General features: G+C 43.7%; 1 protein-coding gene across 3 annotated transcripts in view; it reads right to left on the bottom strand.

Annotated features, from left to right (window-relative positions):
* Nucleotides 1–9,581: 9,581 nt before the first annotated feature.
* Nucleotides 9,582–27,108, bottom strand: part of LOC116946978 (anoctamin-7-like) — a 42,661-nt gene continuing 25,134 nt past the window's right edge. The window contains exons 14-24 of one of the 3 annotated variants that reach the window (XR_012945541.1): nucleotides 26,060–26,162; nucleotides 24,137–24,248; nucleotides 23,473–23,527; nucleotides 22,652–22,749; nucleotides 22,031–22,167; nucleotides 20,717–20,922; nucleotides 19,517–19,659; nucleotides 18,171–18,261; nucleotides 16,297–16,431; nucleotides 11,083–12,510; nucleotides 9,582–11,001 (exon numbers count right to left, since the gene is read on the bottom strand). Coding sequence is in view for 2 of the 3 variants with exons in the window: in XM_076070302.1 (XP_075926417.1) it covers nucleotides 13,960–14,076; nucleotides 16,297–16,431; nucleotides 18,171–18,261; nucleotides 19,517–19,659; nucleotides 20,717–20,922; nucleotides 22,031–22,167; nucleotides 22,652–22,749; nucleotides 23,473–23,527; nucleotides 24,137–24,248; nucleotides 26,060–26,162 (1,197 nt within the window). In the remaining variant the exon portion in view is untranslated. Of the gene's footprint in view, nucleotides 12,511–13,261; nucleotides 14,077–16,296; nucleotides 16,432–18,170; nucleotides 18,262–19,516; nucleotides 19,660–20,716; nucleotides 20,923–22,030; nucleotides 22,168–22,651; nucleotides 22,750–23,472; nucleotides 23,528–24,136; nucleotides 24,249–26,059; nucleotides 26,163–27,108 lie in introns of those variants that run through there. The other 2 variants (XM_032962284.2, XM_076070302.1) reach the window with 2 other exon arrangements.

The raw sequence follows: 27,108 nt of genomic DNA, 5'->3' as shown, positions 1-27,108 counted from the left end.
CTGAGTCACTCAAGGATGTGTTGTCACTTAACAACAACAAAATATCTTGAGATGCAAAATACGTTGGAGGTTTTCATTATATATCACTGGGCTAAATTAATGCATTATAATTATTTTTTATTCAAACGTGCTGGTGTCTCTTATCACCAATGATGGTGGCAATTGGCGAGGCAATATTCTTTAGACATCGAAGTTAGGACATGATTCTGCATGTTTAACATAACCGGTCACCTGAAAAGTGTGGAGAGACGCATGCTTGGCATTACATTCAGAGACGGGTAGAGTGGGCCCGTGGATGAGAGATCATGCACACATTAGACGCATTAGACACATTAGACACATTACACACATTAGACACGCCAATTCGAGAAAAGTTTCGCGGACTTGGGCTAGCCATCACACACAGACGGTCACCACATCGCGCGCTTCCAGATGCGCTTCTGCAGCCGTCTGGAACGCTCTCTTCCTTCCAATATGAGGAAGCCACTGGAGCTGTGCACTTTTAAGACGTCTAGATTGAAAACTAATTTCTTAAGAACTGCTTTTTGTGTGTTTTGTTTGTTGTCCTACCCCTCTGATTAGCATGGTTGTCTACGTACGGTGCGAAAGAAGTTCACACATACACACATTACACCTGATCGCAACCTCCCATTCCCGATTACGTCTGCAACGCCTTCCCATCGCGGTCTATTCCAAACGTCCCAAGTCCTTTACACTCTCCTCTCATGGAACTCCGAACATCCTCCACATTGATGCTCTTTAAACATTGGCTCTCACAATGACTCCTGCCTCCCTTCACTTTTCTTTTAATCACAATAGTTGAGCCTTCTCTTGTCATGTATGTAGCTTGTCAAAAAATACCATTTGCTCACGAGTTAAATGACTGGGAAATGCAATTAGTATTCAAATTTCTCACACAGCGCTCTGATTTGGCTTCTCACCGAACTTAAAAGACGCTATGGTCTATTTTATAATAGTTGGTAATTGGAGGCCTTTAGCGTCCATATACTAAATGCTTCTGTGGATATGTAAACTTTGACTTTAACACATCTATTTCTGTCACGAGCTAATCCCTCGACTATTTCAATGCTAAATTCTCCTGCTTTGATAGGTAAACTCCTTTGTCAAGGCTCGCCGCGCCTCTCACCGAGCTAAAAAGACGCTGCAAATCTTAACAACGTTAATTGAAGCTCTGTCGTCCCGACAGTTCTGTTCTTTCACCTGAAGAAGGCTGCTTGTGTTGTGGCCGAAACGTCGTGAGAATTTTATTGTGTTATTTTATTTTATTTTCATTCTACGTGACTTTACCGAAAGAACCAAAGAAGATGAATCCTTGCAGTCACGAAAGCTTTAAATCGAAATTTAATGCAAAGGTAATTAAGTTTAACGTGTAGGCTTTCGGAACCAATATTATAACTCTGGCTATCGCCTGATTATGCTGGTTGTAATTACGGGCGAAGCATCGTACTCGAATTATAGATGTTGTGGGTTTACTCTCAAACACACAACCGGTGTGCTGAACTAGTAACGAATTGGCACGTTTTGTTTACGCGACAAACCTTACCAATTGGCTGCGTCGGTTGGTGGCGGGTTTAACGACACATTTATAGTTACGCGATCAAACCCAACACCTCTATTTCTGAAAGGTAATTAAATACAACTTACCGTTTGTGTCTGCAGAATGACAGGTTCGAGCCTATGAAAATGTTTTCAAAATCCCGAACACAGCCACCGTCACCATTGCCTTATTTTTCTCTGCCCGTTCGCTGCCTCATCTGCAGAGTCATGTGTGCTTTCTCGGTAAACAGCGCGTTTGACTGGATGTTTCGGTTCATGCCTACGCTGTAGAGAATGTTATATTGGTCTCAACGTTCAGACTCCCTCCCCCATTCACGTGACTCTTCCTTCCCCAGGTAGGCATCGGCGACATGCATCACTTCAAGTGGGACGCCTCTGCTATGATTGATGACGATGCTAATAAAAGATAAAGAAGGCGCGCAGGCCTTCCGTTTCGTGCTCACATTATTGAGAATCTTGATTTAGACTGGAGGAGGAATCCGATGAGCTATGAAGCTCTTTTCCGCAGATGTCCAGTATGGGCGCGTCAGCGAGTTACAACAGCAAACAGTACAAAAAACCACAACGATAAGAGTGCAAAATAGAGGAAATGGTAAGCGTATATAAATCCGAAATAGAATAGAATAAGTCAATAAATAAAAGTAATACATTTATCCCGCAATACATTTATTATATTTAATTAATTACACAAGTCCGATTTACCCAGCTTGGGCAAGAGCAAAAACAACAATAACAAAAACAATAACAAAAACAATAACAAAAACAATAACAAAAACAACAATAACAAAAACAACAATAACAAAAACAGTCCCAGACGACACCTATAGATAACACCACGCAGTAGGGGGTCCATACGTAAAATGGCACATTAACATTGAACTGAAAAAATTAAAAAGAGGTTTTACCCCTTCTGGCAATAAAACAGGAGGTGTTAAGATGTTCAAACACTAAAAATAAACCTTTCGCAAGGATGTTCAAAACTAACATTGAACGATCGATACAGGGAGGCGGGCGTGGGGGGCGGGCGTAATGATCAAAGTAATAAATCGCATTTGCAAATGTGACTGCTGTTTGTCCAGCACTAATCTCCTGCTTTGTGATATATTTTCCAAGCAAGGGTTGATCAAGTTTAATAATTGGCGGATAGGGCCCAGCCCCCCCAACGAGACCCAAAAGCTCTCTCGAGGCCAATTTGGTCTTACCTGTCCACGCCGGCCGAAGACATCTCGGTTGAGGTTGGAGTACCCCCGCCACCGATACTTTGCGCCACAACGCGGGGACTGCCAACCACCTGCTGACGAGGTGGCTGATGCACGCCGGTTATACCGCTAGATTTTACAGAGGCGGGCGGGGGTGGGGGGCAGTTAATAAACCTGCCCCATCGCTGTCACTTTACCCCCCTCCCAAACACCCCCCCATCCCCCCGAGGACGCTGGGTACCGAACTGTGATTTCTGGATTTGCAAGTCCAGGTGTTGCTCACCGGGATATTTAAAACGCAAGAGTGTCTCTTCTTCTTCCTCTTAATACGACTGCAAGGGAGGATCGCTGGTTCTCCTGTCAGCGAGCCTTCGACACTTCACGCGTCCTCAAAGTGCACCTAGCCTGGCACAGGCGCCGTGGGGACGGCACCGCCACTTAGCGGCGAATGGCGGAGGGGAGTGGTGGGTTATTGGTTAGCGCGCTGCACTACGGCACTGGTGACCCGAGTTCGATCCCCGCTCACGGCCAACACCGGTGAGGATTTGTCTGAACCGGCCCTGGGCCTCCCCTAGGTCGACTCAGCCTCAAACGAGTATCTGATTCGACGTGTAAACATCGCCACCAGAGAGACAAAGGCGGCCGGGCGTGGTGTTGGCCACCCACCACCTCGTGTGCCGTGCCGTCCTTCGTAGGTGCTCGCTAACCGCACTTACCCCAACAGTAGGGGGCCCAGGCGATGCATTTGCCGGTCATCTCAATCAGTCAACCCATGGTACCTGGGTCTGTTGCGTGACCTCCTGCCAGCGAGCGTTCAACACTGCACGTGGGCTTAGAGTGCACCTAGCCTGGCACAAGTGCCGTGGTGAGGTCACCGCGACTTCGTGGCGAATGGCCGGTTGTTGTTGTTTTAAATCTAGTTATAACAAGAACATTCTGCCAATCGCAATGGTAATTTTTCTATTCGTGTCTCATGATTAATTCAGAGAAACATGATTGGACAGCTCCCTTCGTTAACAATTCACGCTGCAGCACGCTGTATATGTTTTAAATGGCAGACCGACTTCCATTGTAATTTACTCTAACAATGTTTATATACTCATGTAGGCACGAGTGTAATGACGCAGGCAATTGTTGGTTCATTTTATTTACATGCCCTTTTTTTGTCAATCCACTGCTGGGTAAAAATCTCAGCGCGCCGTGTCTGTTATTGGTGTTGTTCGATCACATTACAGGACGGAATGTCGGTGTGGGTGACGCAGTGGCGAGAGATGGGTTGGGGTGTGAGGCTCGGACCGGCTCAGCTATCACTCGGCATACGTGTTTACAGATTTGCCTAGAGCAAAGAGGTATGTTCATATTTTGGCGGAAATGGGAAAACCCCACGGTTGAAGCCACACCTTGAGCATGCAACAAAAAACCCCAAACTGCTCCAGTGCCAGACTGATCCTTGCAAATGATAAACACGCAAACAACTCACTGCGGAACAGACCGACGCAGGAATTCACCGCTAAGCATGTATTGCATTGTCATGGACTGATCTTCAGTAGAACACATTTTGTTAAGAGTTAAAACACAATCAATAGGACGTTTCATTTGATTTTTTAAAGTCCATCGCATAGACGTAGTCGTTTTTCTACTAAAACGCGGCGAGTAGTTTTTATCTAAATATAACCACACGCTCGAAGGTAATACCTATGCTGTACTTAGTGAACACATTTTTAAAAATTTGTGATACTGCATTGGAAGCGGTGCATAACCACAAATAATGAATACTGCACTCAACTAATTTGTGAATAATACTGCTCTAAATGTAGACAAATACTGTGTGTAGAGTAATAGGCAATGATCGAGTCAAACTCTCTCATTTGAAACACCGTTGTCCAAATCGTCGGCTGTGATGTGTTTTCCCTTTTAGGGCAGTATTGTTAATGACTGTGCTCAGTGTTCATTTAACCCAACGCAGAAGATCCCCTGGGTTTGATCTTCCACGAAGCTCATGGTCCATCCTAAACCACATCCACTGCACAAACCATGGCAGATTCGGATACCTAACAATGCACAAATCGAAAATTAAAAACTCTCCGGTAGCATGCGACTGTGGTCAACAAGAACGGACTGTCTTCGTGGTTCTTTCGGTAAAGTCACGTAGAATGGAAACAAAGTAATAAAAATAAAACATAATAAAATAAAATTCTCACGACGTTTCGGCCACAACACAAGTAGCCTTCTTCAGGTGAAAGAACAGAACTGTCGGGACGACAGCGCTTCAATGAACGCTGCTAAGATTCGTAGCGTCTTTTAAGCTAGGTGAGAGAAGTGAAGCGCCTTGACAAAGGGGTTTACATATCAAACAGGAGAATTCAGCATTGAAATAGCTGAGGGATTAGCTTGTGACAGAAGTAGCTATGTTAAAGTCAAAGTTTACATATCAACAGAGGCATTTAGTATATGGACGCTAAAGGGCTGCAACTACCCAAATATCATACAGTAAATCGATGTGAAAAAAACTAAGTCTAAATTACATCAATATAATAAATGTACCCAATATATTCTTCAATAAGCTGAGCTATTAACACAAAGCAACTGGGTATACACTATATAATGAATACCATATAGTAAACCAATAAAAAACTAAAATATAAACTACCTCAATGTTATCAATAAACCCTATATACTCTCCACACAGCTGAGCCACCAATAAGTCGTTATACTGGTAGGAACGAAGTTGTAAACTGAGTGTACCAGCCTGCAATAGATTAATGTGTCCGTCCGTCCCCTTTCAATACTTTAACGAAGTGAAATCTCGTGCTGTTGGGTGTAAAATCAGCAATAGACAGCGCAGGGACTTGTCCTACCAGCCCACCCTGCAGGGACCTGTTATATCACAATGCCATGTGGCAAAAGAACGGACCGTATAACGTATAACGACACAATGCCCGATCCACAAATACGCAGGAGACATCATCACAGCCACACACTCCGCCGCTCCTGACGCGGCTATCTGGCTTCGCCACCTGAATGTGAAATTGTAGTTGTTGCTCTGCATCTGCAGCAGCCGTACGAAAGAAGAAGTGTTAATTTCATTAGAACAACATTTAAGGTCATCCCTCAAATGGAGCAATAAAGCGTGTGCACGATGCCTGAGTATTATCGGTTTGTAACTTTTGTTGGAGGGGCAGGCAACGTGGAATAATGGATTATTCAAGTTATGGGGAACAGGAGTTGACAGATTTCGGATCACCGACTTGGTTGTTTAAACAACACGTGGGGTTGCATCAGTAAGTTTGATAAACGCATAACATACAAAAACACACACAACCAGCTGCCTATGCGATACTTGTACTCTTGCCAGCCCAAGGATGTAAAATGTGTCAAAGGTGTAGCCCTGAACATGTCTTGCTCACACCACTTCTGGTCGTGGAAGAGGTAGGCTTACCCACACTTTACCCCACCACCCGCTGGTTGGGTTATGCAAATGTTAAATGACACTCCATAAAGCCACTGGTCTGCAAAAGGGTAGCACTGAATGTAAGAGACCAGTTCAGTTTCCTTGGATTGAACCAATGTTGTTGAAAAACTATTATAATTTGGGGAAGGACAGATATCAGAAGGATATATATTGTCTGCTCAATGATGTTGTGCATAGTGTATCACTGATGACTTCTGGACTGTCTTTCCTGTAATGGTGTAAAATTGTATGCCGTTAAAATTGCTCGTTATCGATAATAGCATTTGTTTGGGTTAGTTTGCGTAAGTATAAATGTGTCGTTAAACCCGCAACCACCCGACTAAGCCAAGTAGCAAGATTTGTCACGTAAACAAAACATGCAAATGCGTTACTAGTTCAGCACACCGGTGTACTGAGATTAAACCCACAACATTGATATTCCCGCGATATTGGACGCGAAAGCCGACGTGTTAAACATTACTCTTGTTGTCAGACCCTGCCTCCTGCAACATTTATTTGCGACCATTTTAACTTTGAAGTGGGGATAATTTTCTTGTTCAGCTGAATACGCTCCCTTAACTTTGAAATGTTTGCCAATACGAGTACTCCCCTCCCCCCCCCCCCCCCCCGAATGTTTATCTATTGTCAACCAACAAACATTAATTTTGGTTTGTGAAATCAATACGGTTACGATTTCCAAGAGAATTTAAAATTTATAGAGTTGACTATACGTGACCACATACATTTCAAAGCCGAGTGTAAAGCATACAGGGCGGTCCATATGTAGTGACTCACCCCACCCCTAATTAATTCACCCCTAATATTTTTGTTCCTTAGCATATTAATTTATTTCGATTTAAAGCTTTCGTGACTGCAGGGATTCATCTTCTTGGTTCTTTCGGTAAAGTCACGTAGAATGGAAATTATGTTTTATTATTATTTTATTTCCATTCTACGTGACTTTACCGAAAGAACCAAGAATATATTAATTTATGTTTTAAATAAAACTTACTTTAACAATATTACGTTTTTGAGAATTAAACGTTAAATGGGGTGGGGGGGGGGGCTAGTTGTGGGGATGTTAGAGCACAGAAGTGAGAAGATAAGATAATGGCAAGGTGCAACCTAATGTCAAATAACTATCAGCAGCAGCAGTAGCCATGGTCAGTTCACTGCTGGATGGACTCACCAAGCCAATGCCACCTCTCACCATCCCACAATGTTGATCATTCAACCAGCACCTGCTGCACACCAACTGATTTAAACACTCCACCTTGAGGAAGCGTTCCATTCCCAATAACCATTGGGATACAATAAAAACATGTATACAGTGACGTAATATCGCAGGAATTGCAGGAGATGGTGGTGGTTTGGGAAGCACTTCATACAGCAGTCGATTGAGCATGGCTGATGATACTGATGATGATGATGAAGTACAGCAGTCCGGTTTACTCCGCCTGAGCCGAGAGGCGAGTCAAAAATCACCTGGGGGAGGGGTGTTATTTCGAATGCGCAATGTATTTTTAGCGCTCAGTCACGCCACTATTAATACGTGGAAATAACCTTTATTATACATATACCAAGGTAGTAAGCGCCCTGACAATGTGTGCAATTTCCCGAGGGTACAATGTTATTTTCTTGCACGTTACTTGCGTGCACAAAGACAAAGATCCCCGTACAGCCGGAACAGAATTTTGGGGGCAAGTGCTCAGTACTCTTTCATCAACAATAACAACCGCCATTCGCCACTGAGTGGTGGCCACGTCACCACGGCGCTTGTGCCAGGCTAGGTGCACGTTAAGGCCGCCACGTGAAGTGGCGAACGCCCGCTGGCAGGAGGTCACGGGACGGATCCTGCAGGTGCCATTGGTTGACTGAGATGACTGGCCGACGCACATCCTGTTGCCCCCATCCTTGCACATACATACAAAACACATTCCTGCGGAGGGAGCTGGTAGGAACGTTGGGTTGCTCGGTCAATGGCCAGGGTCAACGGCGGCACCACGTGGTGTATTCCGCAAATATGCCCGACTGTGAGGGCGGGCACAAGCCGGCTTGAGTAGGTTAAACGTTGAGTTTGATAAGGGCACCACGGGGTGACCAGCCCCTCCCCACCCAGCCCCACCCCTTCCACCCCCCACCCAGCCCCACCCCTCCCATGTTTGGATGCACGACGGACGGACACAATAATCCCCTGTGGGCTGCTGGTGGAACCAGGAGGTTCCTACCAGTACGTGCAAGTAAGTACTGCTGCAAGTGTATTAGACGCCAAATAGTCAAGGTGCAGTCCTTATCGACGCACTGCAGAATGAGGGCTTCATTATGCCATGCGAGTCGTGGGGATTGGCCATAGCTTCACCACGCTGATCTGTGCGCGTTGGTGAAGGCAGTGAGCGGAATAATAATTTTAAGTTATGAAGCGCCCTTAAAACAATCGTTCTCAGTGCGCTATGCATGAAAATGCGGAAATAGTTGATCATCAAGAAAAGAAGGAGCGAGAAAGACGTTTGAAAATAACTGATGAAAGGCATGTTACACAGCTATGTGTTACTCTTCTGTTCTTTCGGTAAAGTCACGTAGAAAGAAAATAAATTAAGTAATAATAGAATACGACGTTTCGATTGCAACACAAGCAACCATCATCAACTACGAATTTGCTTGCTCGGTGCTTGTTTATAAGTCTATTGTCCAGGGTCATCCGCCCGCTATGGGCAGGAATTCCACACAACTCTCACTGTTCTCTAACCCAAACCTTCTGCCCCCCCCCCTCTCTATTTCAGGCCTTGACAAAGATGTGTTGTCTTTCTGTCTCTCTCTGTGTTCTCTCTGCTTGTGTCTGTCTTTGAGTTCTCTCTGCTTGTGTCTGTCTTTGTGTCTTCTCTCTGCTTGTGTGTCTGTCTTTGTGTCTTCTCGATATTTTAAGATTTGTGTCTTGGAAGTCCCGACATCGAAGGGCAACGAGTTTCAGAGTTTTGCAAAGACGCCGTCACGCCCAAGTGTGTAAGGCCCAGAGACCGTGGGACAGCGAGCAATGGACAATCTGACGATCCTCATGATCTTGATGGAATGTGGCTGGAGGTCACGAATGTAGGGAGGAGCAAGTCCATTTAAGGCCTAGACGCGGAAATACGTAGAAGTACAGTACAACAATGTATTTTGTTGAACTGCCCTCAGCTGACCGGCCACGTAGGACAGCTCCACGCATCCGTGCACGCTTGGTCGCCCATCCGAGCACTATCCAGGCTAAACCACTGCTTAGCTGCTAAGATCGGCGCGTAGGTCTGGTGAGATTTGGTGGTCATGCGCAGTTTCTCCATAGGTGTCAATTAATGCAACGTACTCCAAAAAAAAAATTGTGTTCGCCATGTTTATTTCATTGCACACTTCATGACAAAGAAAAAAGGCAACACAATCCGTAGCATCTCGTTGTTATTGCAGCACGTTTGTTGCAGGCGATGAGTGCTTTCCTCGGCGGGGTAAGGGGGCGGTGGGGAGGATAAGTCAGTGAGGGTGCAATCCATTGCTAGCAAAGCAATTAATCGGGTGGTCAAATTCACAAGACCGAAATAGCAACATTGTGAGACAATCGTGACCATTACAGCAGCGGTTTGTCTTGGCATTTCTATGTAAGGCTATGCCACATATGTTGCTTGGGTCTTGGATTTTTTTTTAAAAAATGTCTTTAATAACAAAACAACAGATTCAAGCAGGATCTATGTCTACGATAAGCCACTTCGTTGAGCTATCATGCGTGGTCAGGACGCTTCTGGAAAACAATAGTTCAATGGCCTTTACCTGGTCAAATTGAAGAGTTTTAGTCTATTTATTTATTTATTTCTCCTATACTTTGCACTCCTGTCGTCGTTAGGGTATTGTTTGCTGATGTAACGTTCTGACATCTGTGTCAAAGAGCTTCATAGCACATCGGATTTCTCCAGGATAAATAAAGATTCTGATTCTGTGAAATGGCTCCGGAACCTTGAATAACATTGGAAGAAAAAGGTGATTTGGCTGTGCAGTATAAAGCTGGCAGAAACGCAAAAATGCAAGCCTCATTACTTTGCATTTATAAACTTGCGAGTTCACTTACTCCCATTAATGTTGCTCGTCTATTAACAAGTGGCAACATCGCTGTGATTTGGCAGCATCTCTTGTACCCTAGTAGTAGTGACACGTGCTGGATGGGGTGGTATGTGCGCTCTGAACGTACGCTCGGTGAATCTGGCAGATTTCGGCCTGTTACGTGACACGGCCAAAAGGCTTCTTCTAACAGTGCTTATATTGAAATCATGAGCAGCGGTACAATATATGAACGTTAAGGCATGTGCCCAGGGATGAGGACCACTCAGGATAAATCCATCACCAAATGAACAATGTTGTAAATAGCGCGTAATTACGACTTGCCCCTTGCTATAACAAGTGTAATTTGGAAAGAGTTGGACATTGTCAACGAATGCGTACCTTTGTACACACACACACACACACGTGTACAGCCCATTTTTGTCAACCCGCTGTTGGATGAAGGGCCTCCGCACACACCGTGTGGGCATGGTCAATTATCGCTCGCATGCTTTGTGCTGGGGTTGCAATGAAAGGCATCGCTGTAAGCCACGCTAAGTATAACAATATATTGTACTTGGGGGCGGAGCCACAGGGGGGGCTGGATGGGGCTTAGCCCCCCCCTGAAATTTTGGGAAAGTCGCTAATCGGGATAACCGGCTGCTGCAAAATACTGCAGGCTGCCACCTTGTGTGCTGCCCTGCAGGCTGCCACCTTGTGTGCTGCCCTGCAGGCTGCCACCTTGTGTGCTGCCCTGCAGGCTGCCACCTTGTGTGCTGCCCTGCAGGCTGCCACCTTGTGCTGCCACCTTGTGTGCTGCCCTGCAGGCTGCCACCTTGTGTGCTGCCCTGCAGGCTGCCACCTTGTGTGCTGCCCTGCAGGCTGCTTGAGCAGCAGCCTTTCGAACTTATTAGCCACATCAGCGGCTCCGACCTATTACTTCAAATCCAATGAAATTTGTTTTATACATTTGTGGCGCCCATTGGAAAACATTACACTGGATATCTCAGAATATTGAAGTCAGCTCCCCCCAAAGTCAAAATCCTGGCTCCGCCCCTGATTGTACTATGTGTATACAGTACTGTACATTAATGTGGATACATTGAGTACAGTTCATGTGTATATGCCAATTCAATAAAAAATAAACCATTTGGGTGAATTCCATCCCAAGCTGTTGCCTGCAATTGTTGAAGCGGTACCGATTGATATTTACAGGGATGTCATGTGCTGTCCATACTCACGGTGGATTGAACAGCACTTTTTGACTACTCAGCTGAATTCTAAACACTGAGTACCACTGTGAATCTCAATTGGTAGCCGAATTGTGTTGAAGTGTATATTTTTCTTAAATAAACTGGCAGATCTCCGTGTCTCTGTCACATCCAACTCCCTGTATCCCTCATCTCTTTTCCTCTTCCTGTCCGTCTCCCTCTCTTCAATTACCCCCATCTCTATATTTCTGTCTCCCACCACCTGTCTAGATGTCTTTCCAGATCCCCGTCTTTGTCTCTCCCTCCGTGTCCTCTCTCTCACCATGTGCTTATCGTCTTGTCATTTCTCCTATCCCGTGATCTCTACTCCCTTCCCATCCGACCCCCAATAAGACCACGGTGGTCACATGACCATGGCAGCCCGTCATACATGAAACTAATTTTCGGTTTCTAATTTTTGTTCTTGATTCAATTCGGCTGGATAATAGTAATACTTAAAAAAATCAGCCAGTATTTTGCCATATTCGAAGAAAATATTCGATGACCTCCAGGATAACAATATACACTGTGAAATACATATACACATATACCACAGGATCCATTATAATGACTTTTTAAAAGCATTAGTGTCAATGCATTGATCACTACAATTACCAGGATGCAACTCTCATACTATTTGGCTTGTGTGATACACATTGTAATCATTATAAAGTCCTACGTTCATTCTCATTCACTTGCAATTGGCTAGGACATTCCGCTCATCTTGCATAAACATAGTGCAAGTCGGCCTGTAACGGTGAATCAAAACGAACACAAGTCAAGGGATTAACGGTGGGTTTGTCGGCCATCGCTACTGCATACTTTACCAACGCCGGCTACACATACTGGCACTGGTGCTGAAAACAAAACTGTTGACCCATAAATAAATATTTCGAAGAGGTAAACAGGTTGCAAAAAATCCCAGCAAAGAAGGAATGGAAGTGACTATGGAGAACGCTCACTGCTAGGATTCCTTGTCGTGGCAGCAGGGAAGGAAAGAGATGGGAAGAGAGAGAGAAAAACCACAATCAGTAATAATGAAACGAAACGTTTTTTTCTAACAATGGCCACAGTTTTCAGGTTGTACCGTTTCGCTACACGTGCTGGGAGCTTCTTCAGGCATGGAATGAAGGAGAGGAGCTCTGATCACGTGGAACTGACAGCATTTTTACGTCCAGTGTTTTGCTATACGTACTAACTTCTTCAACCTAAAAATGCATCAATGAACTATATAAAAGAAGAGTAGAAATCCATGAGGTTTTTGGGTTAGATCGCATGTGTCGTTAAAACCCGCCACCACCCGACACAGCCAACTAGTAAGGGTTGTCACGTAAACAGAACGTGCCAATTCGTCACTAGTACAGCACACCGGTGTGTTGGAGAGCCAAGCCACAACATTTACAATCTGAGTATGACGTTTCGCCAGTAATTACAACTAGCTTCATCAGGTGACAGCCAGATCTGTGCTGTACTAGTGACGAATTGGCATGTTCTGTTTACGTGACAACCCTTACCCTTACCAACTTACTAGTTGGCTGTGTCGGGTGGTGGTGGGTTTTAACGACACATTTATATATTTACGCGATATAACCGAAAAACCTCTATTATGGATTATATATGGTTGCGAAAGCCTACGTTTTAAACAGTAGAAAAGCTACGTAATTCATGACATATTGACAGATATAATGATCTGAAACATGCATATGATTTGAAGCAACTTAGAATTGCTGCTTGCAATTAAAAAAGTTTATTTGTGCAAATGACTAGTTCAAGCATTTTTTGCACTTATTTAATAACATAAGCATAAAAGTATGAAAAATTCGACAAATGAAAGTTATTTGACTGCTATATATCATTAACGCAACGTCTCCTATTGAAATGTCTTTCTACAATATTAAAATACACTTAAGAACAGGAATACAATTGAAAAAAAAATCACATTAAATAATTTACGACACCGGTTTAGCTGCTTCTCTGCCTTGTTCATTTCTACATGCTAATTAATATTTTTATTTTGTAGTTTAAATAACACGAAAAATCCTAAAGACTGCCCAATATTATACTGTACTGCAATGAGAAAATGTACATTTGCGTGTACAGCCTTTTAATTAATTCCCAGCTGGATGATGGCCTCCCCACACCGTACAGGTCATACTTTACCACGTTGATCAGCATGGGGTTGGTATACGGCGCACAAACATTGGATCATAGTACAGCACAACAACTGATTTTACTACACCGCCCTCTGCTGCCCACCACATCGCCCCAGATCCGGTAACAATTTGTTATGCATGGTGGTCACCCATCCAAGCAGAAACCAGGTTCAAACCCCACTTAGCGTCCGAGTTCCTTCTGAGATCAGGTACATTTCGGGCCATTCAGTCATTGGTGAAAGTGACAGGACAGCAAGGCTTTTTTTTATTCACTTGTTCATATTAAAGATTCCGGCCACACTACTCAGTTTCGCTTCGAATCCATGCCTGCTCGTGTCCCTGGGCCCTCCTCCATGCCTCCTCTCTGGCTGCATGTCAACCATCAGCTGACCACGAACAAAAGCACACACAACTTCAGCGCACGACATTCCACACGCCACCTGCGCTCGCGAGGGCCTAAAAACAATCAACGGCGAAGGTGACCGCTATCCAACACATTGGGAGAGAGAATTTTACATGTGCTAATGCTTTAAGATGATCACGGTGCGGGCTTGCAATTGTCTGTTTCAGAGGTGTTTTGTGAAAAGCAAGGCGCGCCCGATGCAGTGATGGACAGGTTGGGGCTGTGACATAAAATATTATGTGCGACAGCAACATACATGCCCCTTGATGTGGTATATAAACGTGACAGTCATTATTACACTCATACGCTTTGGTTCTTTCGGTAAACCTACATAGGTAAACCTACATAGGTAACTTTACTGAAAGAACCAAAGAGTATGGATTCTTGCAGTCACGAAATCTTCAAATCAAGATTATTACACTCATTGTGCACTGTGGTGAAGGATGCTGGCTTGCATATGTATAATAAACATACGTGAAGTATGTCTCTCCATTTACATTACAATTTATATTTTGTTTATCGGCCTATGAGCCTTCTGAACCAATATATTCCAGCAGAATTGGTTTTGAGTGGGCAAACTCTGAACTAGTTTCGACCTTCATAGTCTCATGGGCAGAGTTAGAAATGTTAAATAAATGCAACTGTTAAACAGGATTACACGTAGTAATCATCGGCCTCCTACCGGCAGATTAATGCCCAATTGCAGGCCAGGTGCTGAGTCACCCTTCAGGGACAGCTGCCGCTGGGGGTGCCCTTCCAAATGTGTTGAGATGAGATGAGATGCAATGAAAGTCGGTCACCGCGTGTAAAACGCTCTGAGATGCCCTGGGCTAATGGATGGCGCAGTAATTTCTGTAATAATCATTATTATTATGTTCTCAGAACTTTTTTGGGGAATGCTCAACATGAAGTAACCTTTTGCAGCAGATAAATAGGCCGAACTGGATAAGTAAATAATACATGTTGGGGAGACTGGTCATTACAAAAAATGTCTACCCCCAATGTAAGTTTGCACACACGGATTACGCTTCCGATGTTAAAACACGAGGCGTTGACATGAGTTTTGGTTTTCAAGAACCGTGGTAGCATAACTGGCTGAAGAAAGTGATTAAGTTGTGCAAAAATTCAGTTGTGTGAAAAGACTGGGAATTTTGAGATTAAAAAATCACATACACACACACCCACACCTGACCAAGTTACAAATGTAGCATGCCCTCAGCCTCTCTGGATATCATTTACGATACATTTTCTCTTTAGTTGTGACAAATGTCGTCATAGCCATTCCGCGTTTGTTGTTTTAACACTCATTTGTTGCTGTGTAAGCATACATAGGAATTTACTTTTGTGTGGCCTTTAAAATAGCTGACGTATGAAGAAGTGTATTGCACAAAACTGTCATCATTGTTACAATCGTGCAAAACTTAAAATGTCATGACCTTGCATGGTCGAAGAACACAGCAATCACGTGTGATGCAACATATAAGCAAAGCATGACCACTACCACCCCATACATCGTAGTACAAATCTCACATACTGCTCAATGCTTCTAACATTTTCCAAAGAAGATGAATCCTTGCAGTCACGAAAGCTTTAAATCGAAAAAGCTTCTAACATTTTTAAGGCCGATTCACGTGTGGGGAAATATTATGTTTTTGCTCATTTGATCGGTGACAATGAGACAACGTCACTATCGCCAACAACAATGGGGTACTAATTTGAATACGTGGGTTTTTCTCAGCCAACGTTATGATTCTTAAACAATATTTTACCAACTGCTAAATTTGGTTGCGAGAATTGTCGTTCAGCTGAACAATAATAATCGGCGTGGTGTTCAATGTCTCACCAACACAAATGTCTCACCAACACAAATCCTGGTCAGATCGTAACATGGCCTGACCAAGGGGGGAGGGGGAATCGCCAAGGCAATATATTTCAGCCATTCTTGTCAAGAAGGGAATACAACCATTGAACTTTCCCCACAAAAAATGTCTACCCCCAATGTAAGCTTGCACACACGGATTACGCTTCCGATGTTAAAACACGAGGCGTTGACATGAGTTTCGTGGTAGCATAACTGGCTGAAGGGAGTGATTAAGTTGTGCAAAAATTCAGTTGTGTGAAAAGACTGGAAATTTTGTGATAAAAAAATAACATACACACACAGGGACGTACGTGAGACAAGCACACGGAGACTTCAACTGACCTTTTCCAGTGTTTTCTGGTCTTCGGACAGAGCTTGCTTTGCCAGGTACTCTTCCCGTTTAATTTTTACCTTCAGATCAGGAGCCACGTCCACAATGAGCCAATCTATTGCTCGAGCCACAAGAAACACCAGGTGCTGCCGAGAGAAAACATAGCCACTGGGTGAGTTTACGGAGTAAACATTGGAGTTCTCGCATTTTTCACTTTCAAGCAAGGTCATCCTCAGGCACATGGCTATTCACTCATCACTCTGCAAGGACCATGTTTGTAATTTGCCTTGAGGTTTACGGTGGGTTCTGTTCACGATGGTACACCTGGTATGCGGCATACATCACAGTAATATTGGATGTTACACTCTACAGAAAGGAACTGGCAGTGTGCACAGTTGAATGTTTTATATGTGTACTTATGTTTAACCGAGTGGGATATTCATTGTATAAATGCAGTACTGTATAGATTACAGATTTAAAATGTTCATAAACAAGTCATTACGTGTTTGCTATGTGTATGTGTTAATTGATACCATAGACACGGTTGCAATTGAGATGTTCCATCCCAAAGGATATTGCAGGTGAAATATTTGAATAATAAAAATGACATCAGTAAAATTAGACGATATGAACGTGCTTCGCTTAATGCACACAACGACAAGTTCTAGAATCCACGTGACAATATTCATGATTGCGAATCCTTCTGTAAGGATGACGTATGACAGCATTCACGGCCAAGGCTGTCGATGATAGGCAGTCAATGTAACCATTACTCTGTCCACCACACTGCAATGTTCGGTGATAAAGAGACGTGCGAAAGATTTACACTGAAGAATGTCTACGTCTCCAGTGAGATACACGGATCGTTTTTTTTTTGGTGGTGCGAGACTGTCAGGGCAGATGTTGGAGGGTCGCGGGCCGACTGTGCTGCAGCTGGGGGATCTTGCAGAGGGTGGAAAATGTTGGCGAGGTGTTTTTGCATCAACGGCTTTGGCCATTGAATTCAGAAGCATTATTAAGACTATAACTTATTCGGAATGAATTCGCTTGAATTTACCCTCTATATTTGGCCTATATAATATCTGGTTATATTACACTTCATGTTGCAAAACTCATTACTTAAAACTAATTACATACTATAATCACCCAGAAATGTCTGTCCGTCCCGCGCATGACGTCACTCCACATGAGGCCCATCCCCCCACGTGACGTCACTCCGCATGAGCCCCCCCCCCCCTCATTCATATTCATTCATGAGTAGGTGGATTTTTACACTAACGCAGAGGAAGGTCGAGCCGAATGAGAGACTCACATTACCATAGGCATTCATTAACAGCATAAATACTGCCTCCAAGTCAATCTGTATAGTTGTTGACAGGAAACATTACATTCATAACAAGAATACAAACTCGAACATCAACACTCTGGTTGTGTATGTATGAAGCTGTCAAACATCCTGGTTGGGGCCAGAACAGTCCCGGGCCATTTCAGAAAGCCTGTTGGGATTTTGACCCAGTTTAGATGGCCCTCGCACTCAATTCGTGAAAACAGGCCAATGGGTGAGGGCAACCTGAGCAGTGGGTGGGGTCGGCAGGGAAGTAATGGGTGGGGACAGTGTCAGGGAGTTGAGGGGGCACTGCTGAGGGGGGCACTGCTGTGTCGGACTGGCGGAGGTCATCACCTGTCCCGGTTGAGCCTCCCAGTTATTTGGTAGCTCTCCAATAAGCTTGAAGGCTTTTGAGGATATTTTGCATCGGGAAAGACTAGTCCCTTACCATAAGAATACGTAATTTATGTAAGTGAGTATACTTAATGTTGTCACACTTCATGAAGAGCGAGCGCAAAGATAATTGGAAGTTAAGTGTTTGCTGACAAACTCCGGTACCTCAAAGATAATCACAAAGCTCAAACGCACAGCCAGGAGCTTCCAGTAAAAGAGCGTCAGGTTTCCATCTTGATCTCGGAAGTCTCTGTATCTGTAGATTTACAAGTGACAAATGTGCAGTCATTTGCAGTTTAGCCTAGACTGTTGCTATGGCTACCGTTAAAATGTGACATTTCAGGTTTTCGTTGCTTTAAAACCAATAAAGACCGGCAGGTGTGGTGGAGCTTTAAAAAAATATGCTTTGGGATGGCGGATGGAAACAGCCCTGGAACATGACCTTGTAGAAATGCTTTTAAAATCGCTTAAGTAGGCCTCTTTATACATGCCGTTTAATTGTCCTGCACAATGTGCATTACATGCCAACAATACATTTATAATTCCCAGAGCCAGAATAATTCAAAAATGCCATCTTTGCGCCATCGATGGTGACCTTGCCGAACCATCACTTGGGGAACCTTGTCAGATTACGGGCGGCTAAAATCCAGATTCAAAACCAGGATCTCAGCCATGTCAGCTCAGTAATGTTCACTAAAGCAAGAAAAATGACGCTTCTGACATTCTTTGTTTTTGCTGCCCCCATAGTTTGTAACTCGCTTTGCCTTTCCACAGCCATCCATGATGTCGACTTTCTTGCCCCTGTTCAAGTCCAGGGCCTCAAGACCTTTCTAGTCTCATCTGCTTATGACGGACTACCTCTCTCTACAAAATAAATGTCCGCTGTTTCTCTACAGCATCTTGACATGTGGTTGCATTTACGAAGTAGTAAGTCATTTACATTCCTTTCTTAATCAACTACTACACGCTGGTCTAGGCAGTGCAGATTGATAAAAGGTTGGCCCCAGGACCAATTTCGGATATCACTCGCCAATGATGCTAGCCGTGGCTGAGAATCAAAATCAAGTCACCGCTTTAAGCTTCTATTTAGATACTATATCAATTCCGATTGTATAATTATTGTATTGTTAATGTTGTGGAATGGCTCTCCAACACACCGGTGTGCTGTACTAGTCACGAATTGGCACGTTCTGTTTACACGACAAACTTACTAATGGGCTACGTCGGGTGGTGGCGGGTTTAACGACACATTTCTATATTTACGCGATCAAACCCCCCCCCCAAAAAAACCTGTATTATGGATGATATTGGTCGCGAAAGCCTATGTGTATAACAGAATTCAAAGCAGGTATTCAAGCAAACCACAATGCATGAGAAACACCCCCAGTGTCTATCTACTGCAGCCTCTCTCTACTGCAATATGCCAAAAGAGAAATAAATTTCGCATGCTGCAAGAGTGGCACCATTGCTGTGCGCCTCACTGTGTGCACAGCACGAGCAGGAGGCAATACCTGCACATGGTGTGATTGGCGACCACGTAGTCACGGGGAGCGTAGGCCAAGGTGAAATCGACGTAACCGTCCAGTGACGACTTGTAGGTGTACCGGTAGAGTAGGCGGGGCAGGAAGTCAGAGGTGAACGCTATCAAAAAGGCCTGGAACGCAACACCGATTTAGCGCTGTTTAAAACGCAATTGGCTGGCAACTCAAGCACAACAAAAATTGCTGTCAATTGTTTGACGTAACTGTTTTCTAAGAGAAATGTGTATATTATATTGTTAGCTCTTTCGGTAAAGTCACGTTGAAGGGAAACAATGAAATAAAAATATATAAAACAATAAAACAATATATATATATTTGATCATTTTATTGTTTCCCTTCAACGTGACTTTACCGAAAGAGCTAAGAATATGAATTACTGCAGTCACTAAAGCTTTAAATCAAGAAATGTGTATATCAATCAGATCTCACTTGTTTTAAATCATGTAAAATAAAGCAATTCACACATGCCAATATATAACCTTCTTGACAAACAGCGGAAAAGGATGCTTTAATTATGTTAGTTTGAACATGTGCAGCCTATTTGTCAATTCACTGCTTGACAAGGGCCTCCACACGTCATGCTAGTCAGGGGGTACTTTGACCGTAATTCACCACACTGGTCAAAGTGTGTTAGTGAAGACAGGGAGCATAGAGGTGGGAGCATTGAAGTATAGCACATACAGCACAGCAGCCTCTCACAAATTGCTGTGCATCGTGGTTCCTCCAGCGAAGCACTATCCATGCTAAATCCTGTTCAGATTCCCAGATCCGAGGAGATCGGATGCATTGCGGGCGATTAGGTCATGGGCTCTTTCAGGAAGCTTCCTCGGGAAACTTCCAGCACGTGCAGTGAAGTCGGACATTGTGCCAAAGAACATGCGGTACAACCAGAAAACACATCAGAGAGCCATACAGCACAACCAGAAACATACCTGGGCATAAGTCAAACTGTTTATCTGGTTGTTCATTCAGTTCTGTTTAGCGCAGGGGTGAACGTTTTCCTTACTGAGGGCCGAATCATCATCAGCCATATTAGATGAAAGCCATCTTTGGGAAGCTTCCTCGGGAAGCACGTGGAGTGAAACGTCAGACATCGTGCCGAACAATTCGCGGTACGACCGGAAATCAAAGCACAGCGAACGATGTGCAACGGAAAGGAACGACACTGACGTTGGAGATGATGGAGATGTGGGCGAGGCCAGAGAGGATGTCGAACCAGACGCCGATGCCCCTGACGCGCTCCACCACCGAGCGCCGGTACCGACACACAAACTTGCGCGCGTCCAGACGGATCTCCACCCAGTTGTTCATGAGCGCGAAGAGCGGGGCCAGCGGGAACGCCATGACGAAGATGGTGATGAACCCAAACTGCATCACTGTGGTCAAGAAGGTTGAGTTAGGGCAAGGATCGGCAACTTGCGGCTCCGCAGCCGCGTGTGGCGTTTTAACAACTGCTTTGTGACGTTATTTATGAACGACCACAAATACAAAGATTCCCCATAGAGCCTTAACAGACTGTTGGGGCAAGTGCAGTTAGCAACTATGAAGGCAGGCATGGTATAACACGAGGGAGAGGGTGGCCAGCACCACGCCTGACCACCTTTGTCTTCCCAACGGTGATGTTTATACACTACACCAGCTACTTATTTGAGGCCGAGTTGACCTAGGGGAGGCCCAGGACTGGTTCAAATATTCGTTATTGGCATTGGCCATGAGCGGGAATTGAACTCGCGTCGATGGGTTCATAGCACGGCATGCTAACCGCTACACTATCATTCCCCATTAAGGACCACCGTCTCGTATTTACATGCATTGCGGCTATTGAAATATTGGTTTCCAACCCCTGTGTAATGGGGTTGGGGAAAACTGAACACTCGGAAATATTTCGTGATGCGAGGCATCCAGGGTGCGTAAACACTTTCAGGATCCTCCATGCACTCAGCACTGCCTGTCCCCTCTCATCTCACTTTGACCACCTCTAAATGAACGCTCTTACTTCTTTACTCTTTGGTTCTTGCGGTAAAGTCACGTAGTTAGAAATAAAATAAAACAAATCACGACGTTTCGATCACAACACAAGCGGTCGTCATCAGGCAAAGGAGTCAGCCTCTAAAGGCAAACTGTTTATAAAGGTTTGGGGATGTCATCTCACTCTATTTCCCTCCGCACACTTTCTGCCCCCAATGCTTTCTAGTGAAGACCCCAGTCAACCTTGAATCAGTGGGTGGTGACTCATTAACCTCGGCTGCCCCCAGTTTGGATCTCTTTACTCATAGCCATCCATGCTATTGCCAGTGTCTCTGTTCGCATTCCGGCTCAAGATATTCCTTTTTACTTGTGAATATGATTCCGGCTATGTCTCTCTCTACAAAATTAATGTCCACTGTTTTTGCGGGGTATCTTGGGATGTGGTCGCATACAGATGCAATATAAAGTAACACTGGTAATTCTATTTGCAATGCAATAACCGTCCATCTGCCTCACCCATTTCCAGGTACTCGTCGAAAAGGCCAGTGTTATGCAGGAGCTCATAGTCGTCCTCCCAGATGTTGAGCTCCTGTACCAGACGCTTGCCTCTGATCTCATCCAGCTTCCTCCGCTGCCTCCACTGCTGGATTATCCTGCAGTGCAGATCAGAGTGCAGCATGATCATCTTCTGACACCACTTATTGCTTTTGATGAAAAGCCAAAGCAGTATGTGGTACCACTGTGGATGGTGTAAGTGAGATGGTAGAAAATGGGCAGTCAAAGTGAATGAATGTGAAAATAATTATTAAGAGGGTAGAGCCGTGGTTCAGTGGTTAGTATGCTGGTGAGTACTACTCCTGGACATGGATAAAATCAGTGGCGAATGATATCTTAACCAATCCTGGGTCCCCTTCTCTACGGCTGCTATACATTTCCACGTGATAAACCACTTCGTTGAGCTATCATGTGTGGCCAGGTCGCTTCAGAAAAAGACCTTTATACGTAGTTCAGTGGGCCTTACCTGGTAAAATAAAAAAAGTTTAGTTTAGTTTTCACCAACCGGCACTGACCATCGTGGCATATTGACCGATTAACATTGCGTTTTGAATGATGGTTAAAGTGCATTTTGGAACTCACGGGAGGATAAGCTCCTGCAGGTTATTCAGGATCTGCTTCCCCACCATGATGATGAACAGCTGTTGAGCCAGCTCGATCAGGCAGCCACCTTGGGGACACTGAACACAGTATCGCCTCATGACTCTTCAAAACATTTATGAGTTTCAATATATCATAGTGGCTCAATGATTTAACCGTGATGTTGATCAGTTGCAATGCTAACTACAGAAACCAAACGTTTCACCATGATGTTGACGGGTCTGAACATTTATTGCAGGTCGCTAAAATGCTTCACCATGAAGTTAATGAGATGCATTTTTTTTATCAGTCATTATTCAGAGTGAACGTTCTGCTGGGTTGTAGAGAGTAGTGTAGTTTTTAATTAACATTTGCAGAGGTGTCTCAGAGGTCAGAGCGCAGAGCTGGCACCGCTCAGATCCTGAATTCAGTGGGTTGATGGTATCAGCCCAGTCACCAATGACAGCACAGCATAATGATCATGATAAATTTGGTTTTGCCTGAATTTAGCTGAATTTCAGCTCCCAGAATAAAAAATGGCAGCTTAACTGTCATGTGATGAACATATTTGTCAGTGGCAGAGAAGGTGGAGAAGTGCTGCTCCCTACCGTATGGAACAAAGGTCACTTGAAGGGAACTCAAAGGCAGATCTGTAATATATGCTTCCATGAGCTGCTCTTGAACACAATGGGCTGCACTGCTCTGCGAGAGATCTAAACTGATTCGCGACATGTCTGTTCATATATGTTATCAATCGACGAATCAAGGTCACTTAATTAACAAGGTGAGAGTGCAGAGAGTGGGGGGGCCAACGTTTGACTTGCGTTTTCATTTCGAGTTCCAAAAAGGTTTCCGTAGTTTCCTGGATACCCATTGAACCTGGAAAACAAAATGTGCACCACGACAACAACTCGAAAAATCAGCATCCATCACAAACGCAATGTGAATGCCAGAATCGTTAAACGTCGGAACTGTGCTCATGGGTGCCACCTTTTGGATGATATTTAAACCAGGGGCCCCGATCACCAAATGCACACTAAAATAATCTACGAATATTTGTTTTGCATTCACATAGCTCCCTCAAGTGGAGTTCCCTTCTGCTAGCAGTGGTGTGAGCAAGCGATTGCAAGGCTGCACATTTACCGTTAGCTAATCTCATAATGTATGTACGTTGAACTTCTTTCGCAACGTACGTAGCCAACCGTGCTAACGGAGGTGCGGGAAATAGGAACAGTTTGGTGCCAGCTATCATAGAGTGGGGCCGTGGCGCTCCAGTTATATGCGGTGAGTAGTAGTGCAAAGTCTTAAAAAAAAGCGGCGCTATGCCTCTCTAAACTAAATTAACGCGAACCGCTTGCGCGTTCCGAGATTCAGAGGTGAATGGGACCCACCCTGCAACTTGCAGGACATCTTGGAACGTGAAAGGGTTAATCTGACTATGCCCAAAGGGTCACGGATTGGACGCAGAAGTTGTAGCACGGTACTTACTTGCCCTTGAAGAAGCCCACGTACACAGGAGAGGAGTAGTAATTGACCAGCTGGAAGATGAACACCTTGACGGTTAAAGCGTTCTCGTGCTCCGACTGTGTCCGGTGCATTTCTGGTCAAAACACCAAAACCAAGTTTAAGTTGATTTTGTTTAACCTATTGGTTTTAATTTAGTCGTAACTTTTTTGCCACTCCACCGCCCCTCCTGTGAAGGTTGTCTGGATTGTGTGAGAAGTTGAGATTGTGGTCTGGGATGTTGAGACCTAATGGGCGAATTTTCTCTGTTGTGGTAACTTTTTTGTTATTTGTGCCTTTTGTTTTGGTGCCATTTCTTTATTAGTGTTCTTCATTTGATTGGTAGTTAGCTATACATAGGAGTTGGACATCATACATAATGAATGCACAACGTTGTGGGATGCAATTCGCATGAATGATGCTGTATACAATTAAATTATGGTCAAAGCAATGAAGCAACTAGAAACCAGAAGAAAAACAACTCTATCACATGTGAAATTTAAAATATTGCACAAACATAAATCAACGTTGAATCAAAGAATAATATAAAATTCCCCGCAGCGCAAGATGGCTCTGACATATTATTGCGAGACTCTTCATAGTACAATTCCAAAATTAAGTTACGGAAACATTAAACAGAAAGCAGATATCGGGTGACTATAGTACTCATATGAAACAAGACAAGTATACAGTACAACCTTGGATTGCGACCATAATTCGTTCCGGAAACGTGTTTGTAATCCAAAGCACTCGTATATCAAAGCACTCGTATATCAGTTGTGATCACATGACGCTCGGCAGACAAAGCGTATATGTACTACTCGTAATATGTATTGAAACATTTTGCTCGTCTTGCAAAACACTCGCAGACCAAGTTACTCGCAATCCAAGGTTTTACTGCACTTTGTAAATAGGCGTAGCTGTCCGTGCTCCCAAGGGATGTCCTCAAATCCAGCTTTTACTCGATTAAATAACACTACGTAACACAATTTTTGTTCCTGGGTAGTAAGTGTTATTTCCTAATTGCTTATGCCTATAAAAAAAAGTCAGTGCAGCAGCATCAACAAAACATTTTCTGAAACAAAGATGTATGTTGAATGCAACTAAAAGTGAGGTTATCATAAAGAATCAACAGTTCAGCATCCAAATGTGATTTAGATGGGAGAGTATCCAGAAACATTTTAAAGCATACAAAATAGTTGGAGCCGCTATTTTAGTGAGTTACCTATTATCTACTGTGTAATGCAATTCTATCCGCGATTTTGGCTATCTGCGAATCGCATCTGGGACTCTGAGAGAGAGAGCATGAAAAGTGTTAAGATAAAGTGACAAAATTATTTTTTATGTATTTAATAGCTTATTTATGTATTTAATTAGGCCAATATCATTATCCGTAACATTTGTCATTCACAAGCATCTCCGGAACGTATCCCTCGCGAATAACGAGGGAATGCTGTATAAATATAAAGTTAGTCTGTATCACACTCAGAAGTGGAATTTCCAAGCTCTAGATGAAAAATACACTGTATATACAAACCACTCTGAATGCGCTTTATCTCTTCAGATCTCAGAAGCTAAGCAGGATTGAGCATGGATATTGTTCGGAGAGATGACCACCATGTATAAGAGGTTGTGGAGCTACATGGTGGGCAGCACAGGGTAGTACTTCTCTACTCCATTATCTATGCTCCTCACGTTCACTAACCTGTACTGACCTGTGTGGTGAAGTATGGTCAAATAACCCCCACTTTCTGCAAGGCATGGGGATGCCCTCATCCAGCAGCAGATTAAGAAATGGCTGTACGTGTATATGTACATACTCTTCGTATGCAATATATCAAATATGCAGTGTATGGATGAGGTCGGCAATTGCTGTTAGATACATTGTGGATTATACCAAATACATACCCCATCTGGTGAGATAGTCTGCTATGGTCGTGTACAAGCGCGCCATGATCACGATCAGCACGAGGAACACCAAGGTGCCAGTCATGTTCGCGATATTCGTCGCCTGAAAAGATCAGAAACCACGATTACTTTCCTAAACCACACCAAAATAGGCTATTCATCACATACCTCTACTGTTATGCCAATCAATTAACTGTAGTTTACCAATAATACATGTACTGGGTGGACTTTGACGGGGTGGATTTAGTAAAATTCCAATGCTGTTTTAACCGAGGCTCCGGACAATATAATCAAACTGATAAACTATGATTTCTAGTCCAATCTACGAACCATTACACAATAGTTGAACACGTAGGCTTTTCACGACCAATATCATCCATAATACAGGTTTTTTGGATACCCATTGTCATTTATATGCATTTATTAATCCCACCCCCCTCATCGCTCAAGAAGTGCTCACAAGTGATGCCTCACATCTACCCCTCTATTTAAGAAACGAAACAGGAGAATTTCTCCACAAATCTGGCTGTCACCTGATGAAGCTACTTGTAATTACTGGCGAAACATCGTACTCAGATTGTAAATCTTGTGACTTTGCTCTTCAACACACCAGTGTGCTGTACTAGTAACGAATTGGCATGTTCTGCTTACGTGAAAAACCTTACTAATTGGCTGTGTCGGGTGGTGGCGGGTTTAATGACACATTTATATTTTTACGTGAGCTAACCCAAAAAACCTGAAATTATGCATTACACAATAGCAGAAATAACAAAATAATAGCTAACATAAAAACAAATACTTTATCCATGTTGGGCTATGAATTTGCATTAAATAGATCCAAACACATTGGTTCTAAACAATATTTACTAAATGTTAGTAAAATCTGACTGATTAAAATAAAATTGGCCAAATATCCCAATTCGGGAACCGACAGAAAAATAAGATTCTTTGGGTCTTTCGGTAAAGTCACGTAGATAGGTTCAAAGAAAATTTACAAAAAACTACGACATTTTGTTCGCAACGCGAGTGGTCATCTTTTTCCTGATGAC

This window comes from Petromyzon marinus, chromosome 28 (assembly GCF_048934315.1).
Source record: "Petromyzon marinus isolate PM22_M1 ecotype Great Lakes invasive population chromosome 28, UKy_Petmar_22M1.pri1.0, whole genome shotgun sequence".
In the NCBI taxonomy this organism is placed as follows: Eukaryota; Metazoa; Chordata; class Hyperoartia; order Petromyzontiformes; family Petromyzontidae; genus Petromyzon; species Petromyzon marinus.
The sequence above is the reverse complement of the archived record's forward strand: the minus strand, read 5'-3'. Positions and strand labels throughout refer to the sequence as shown.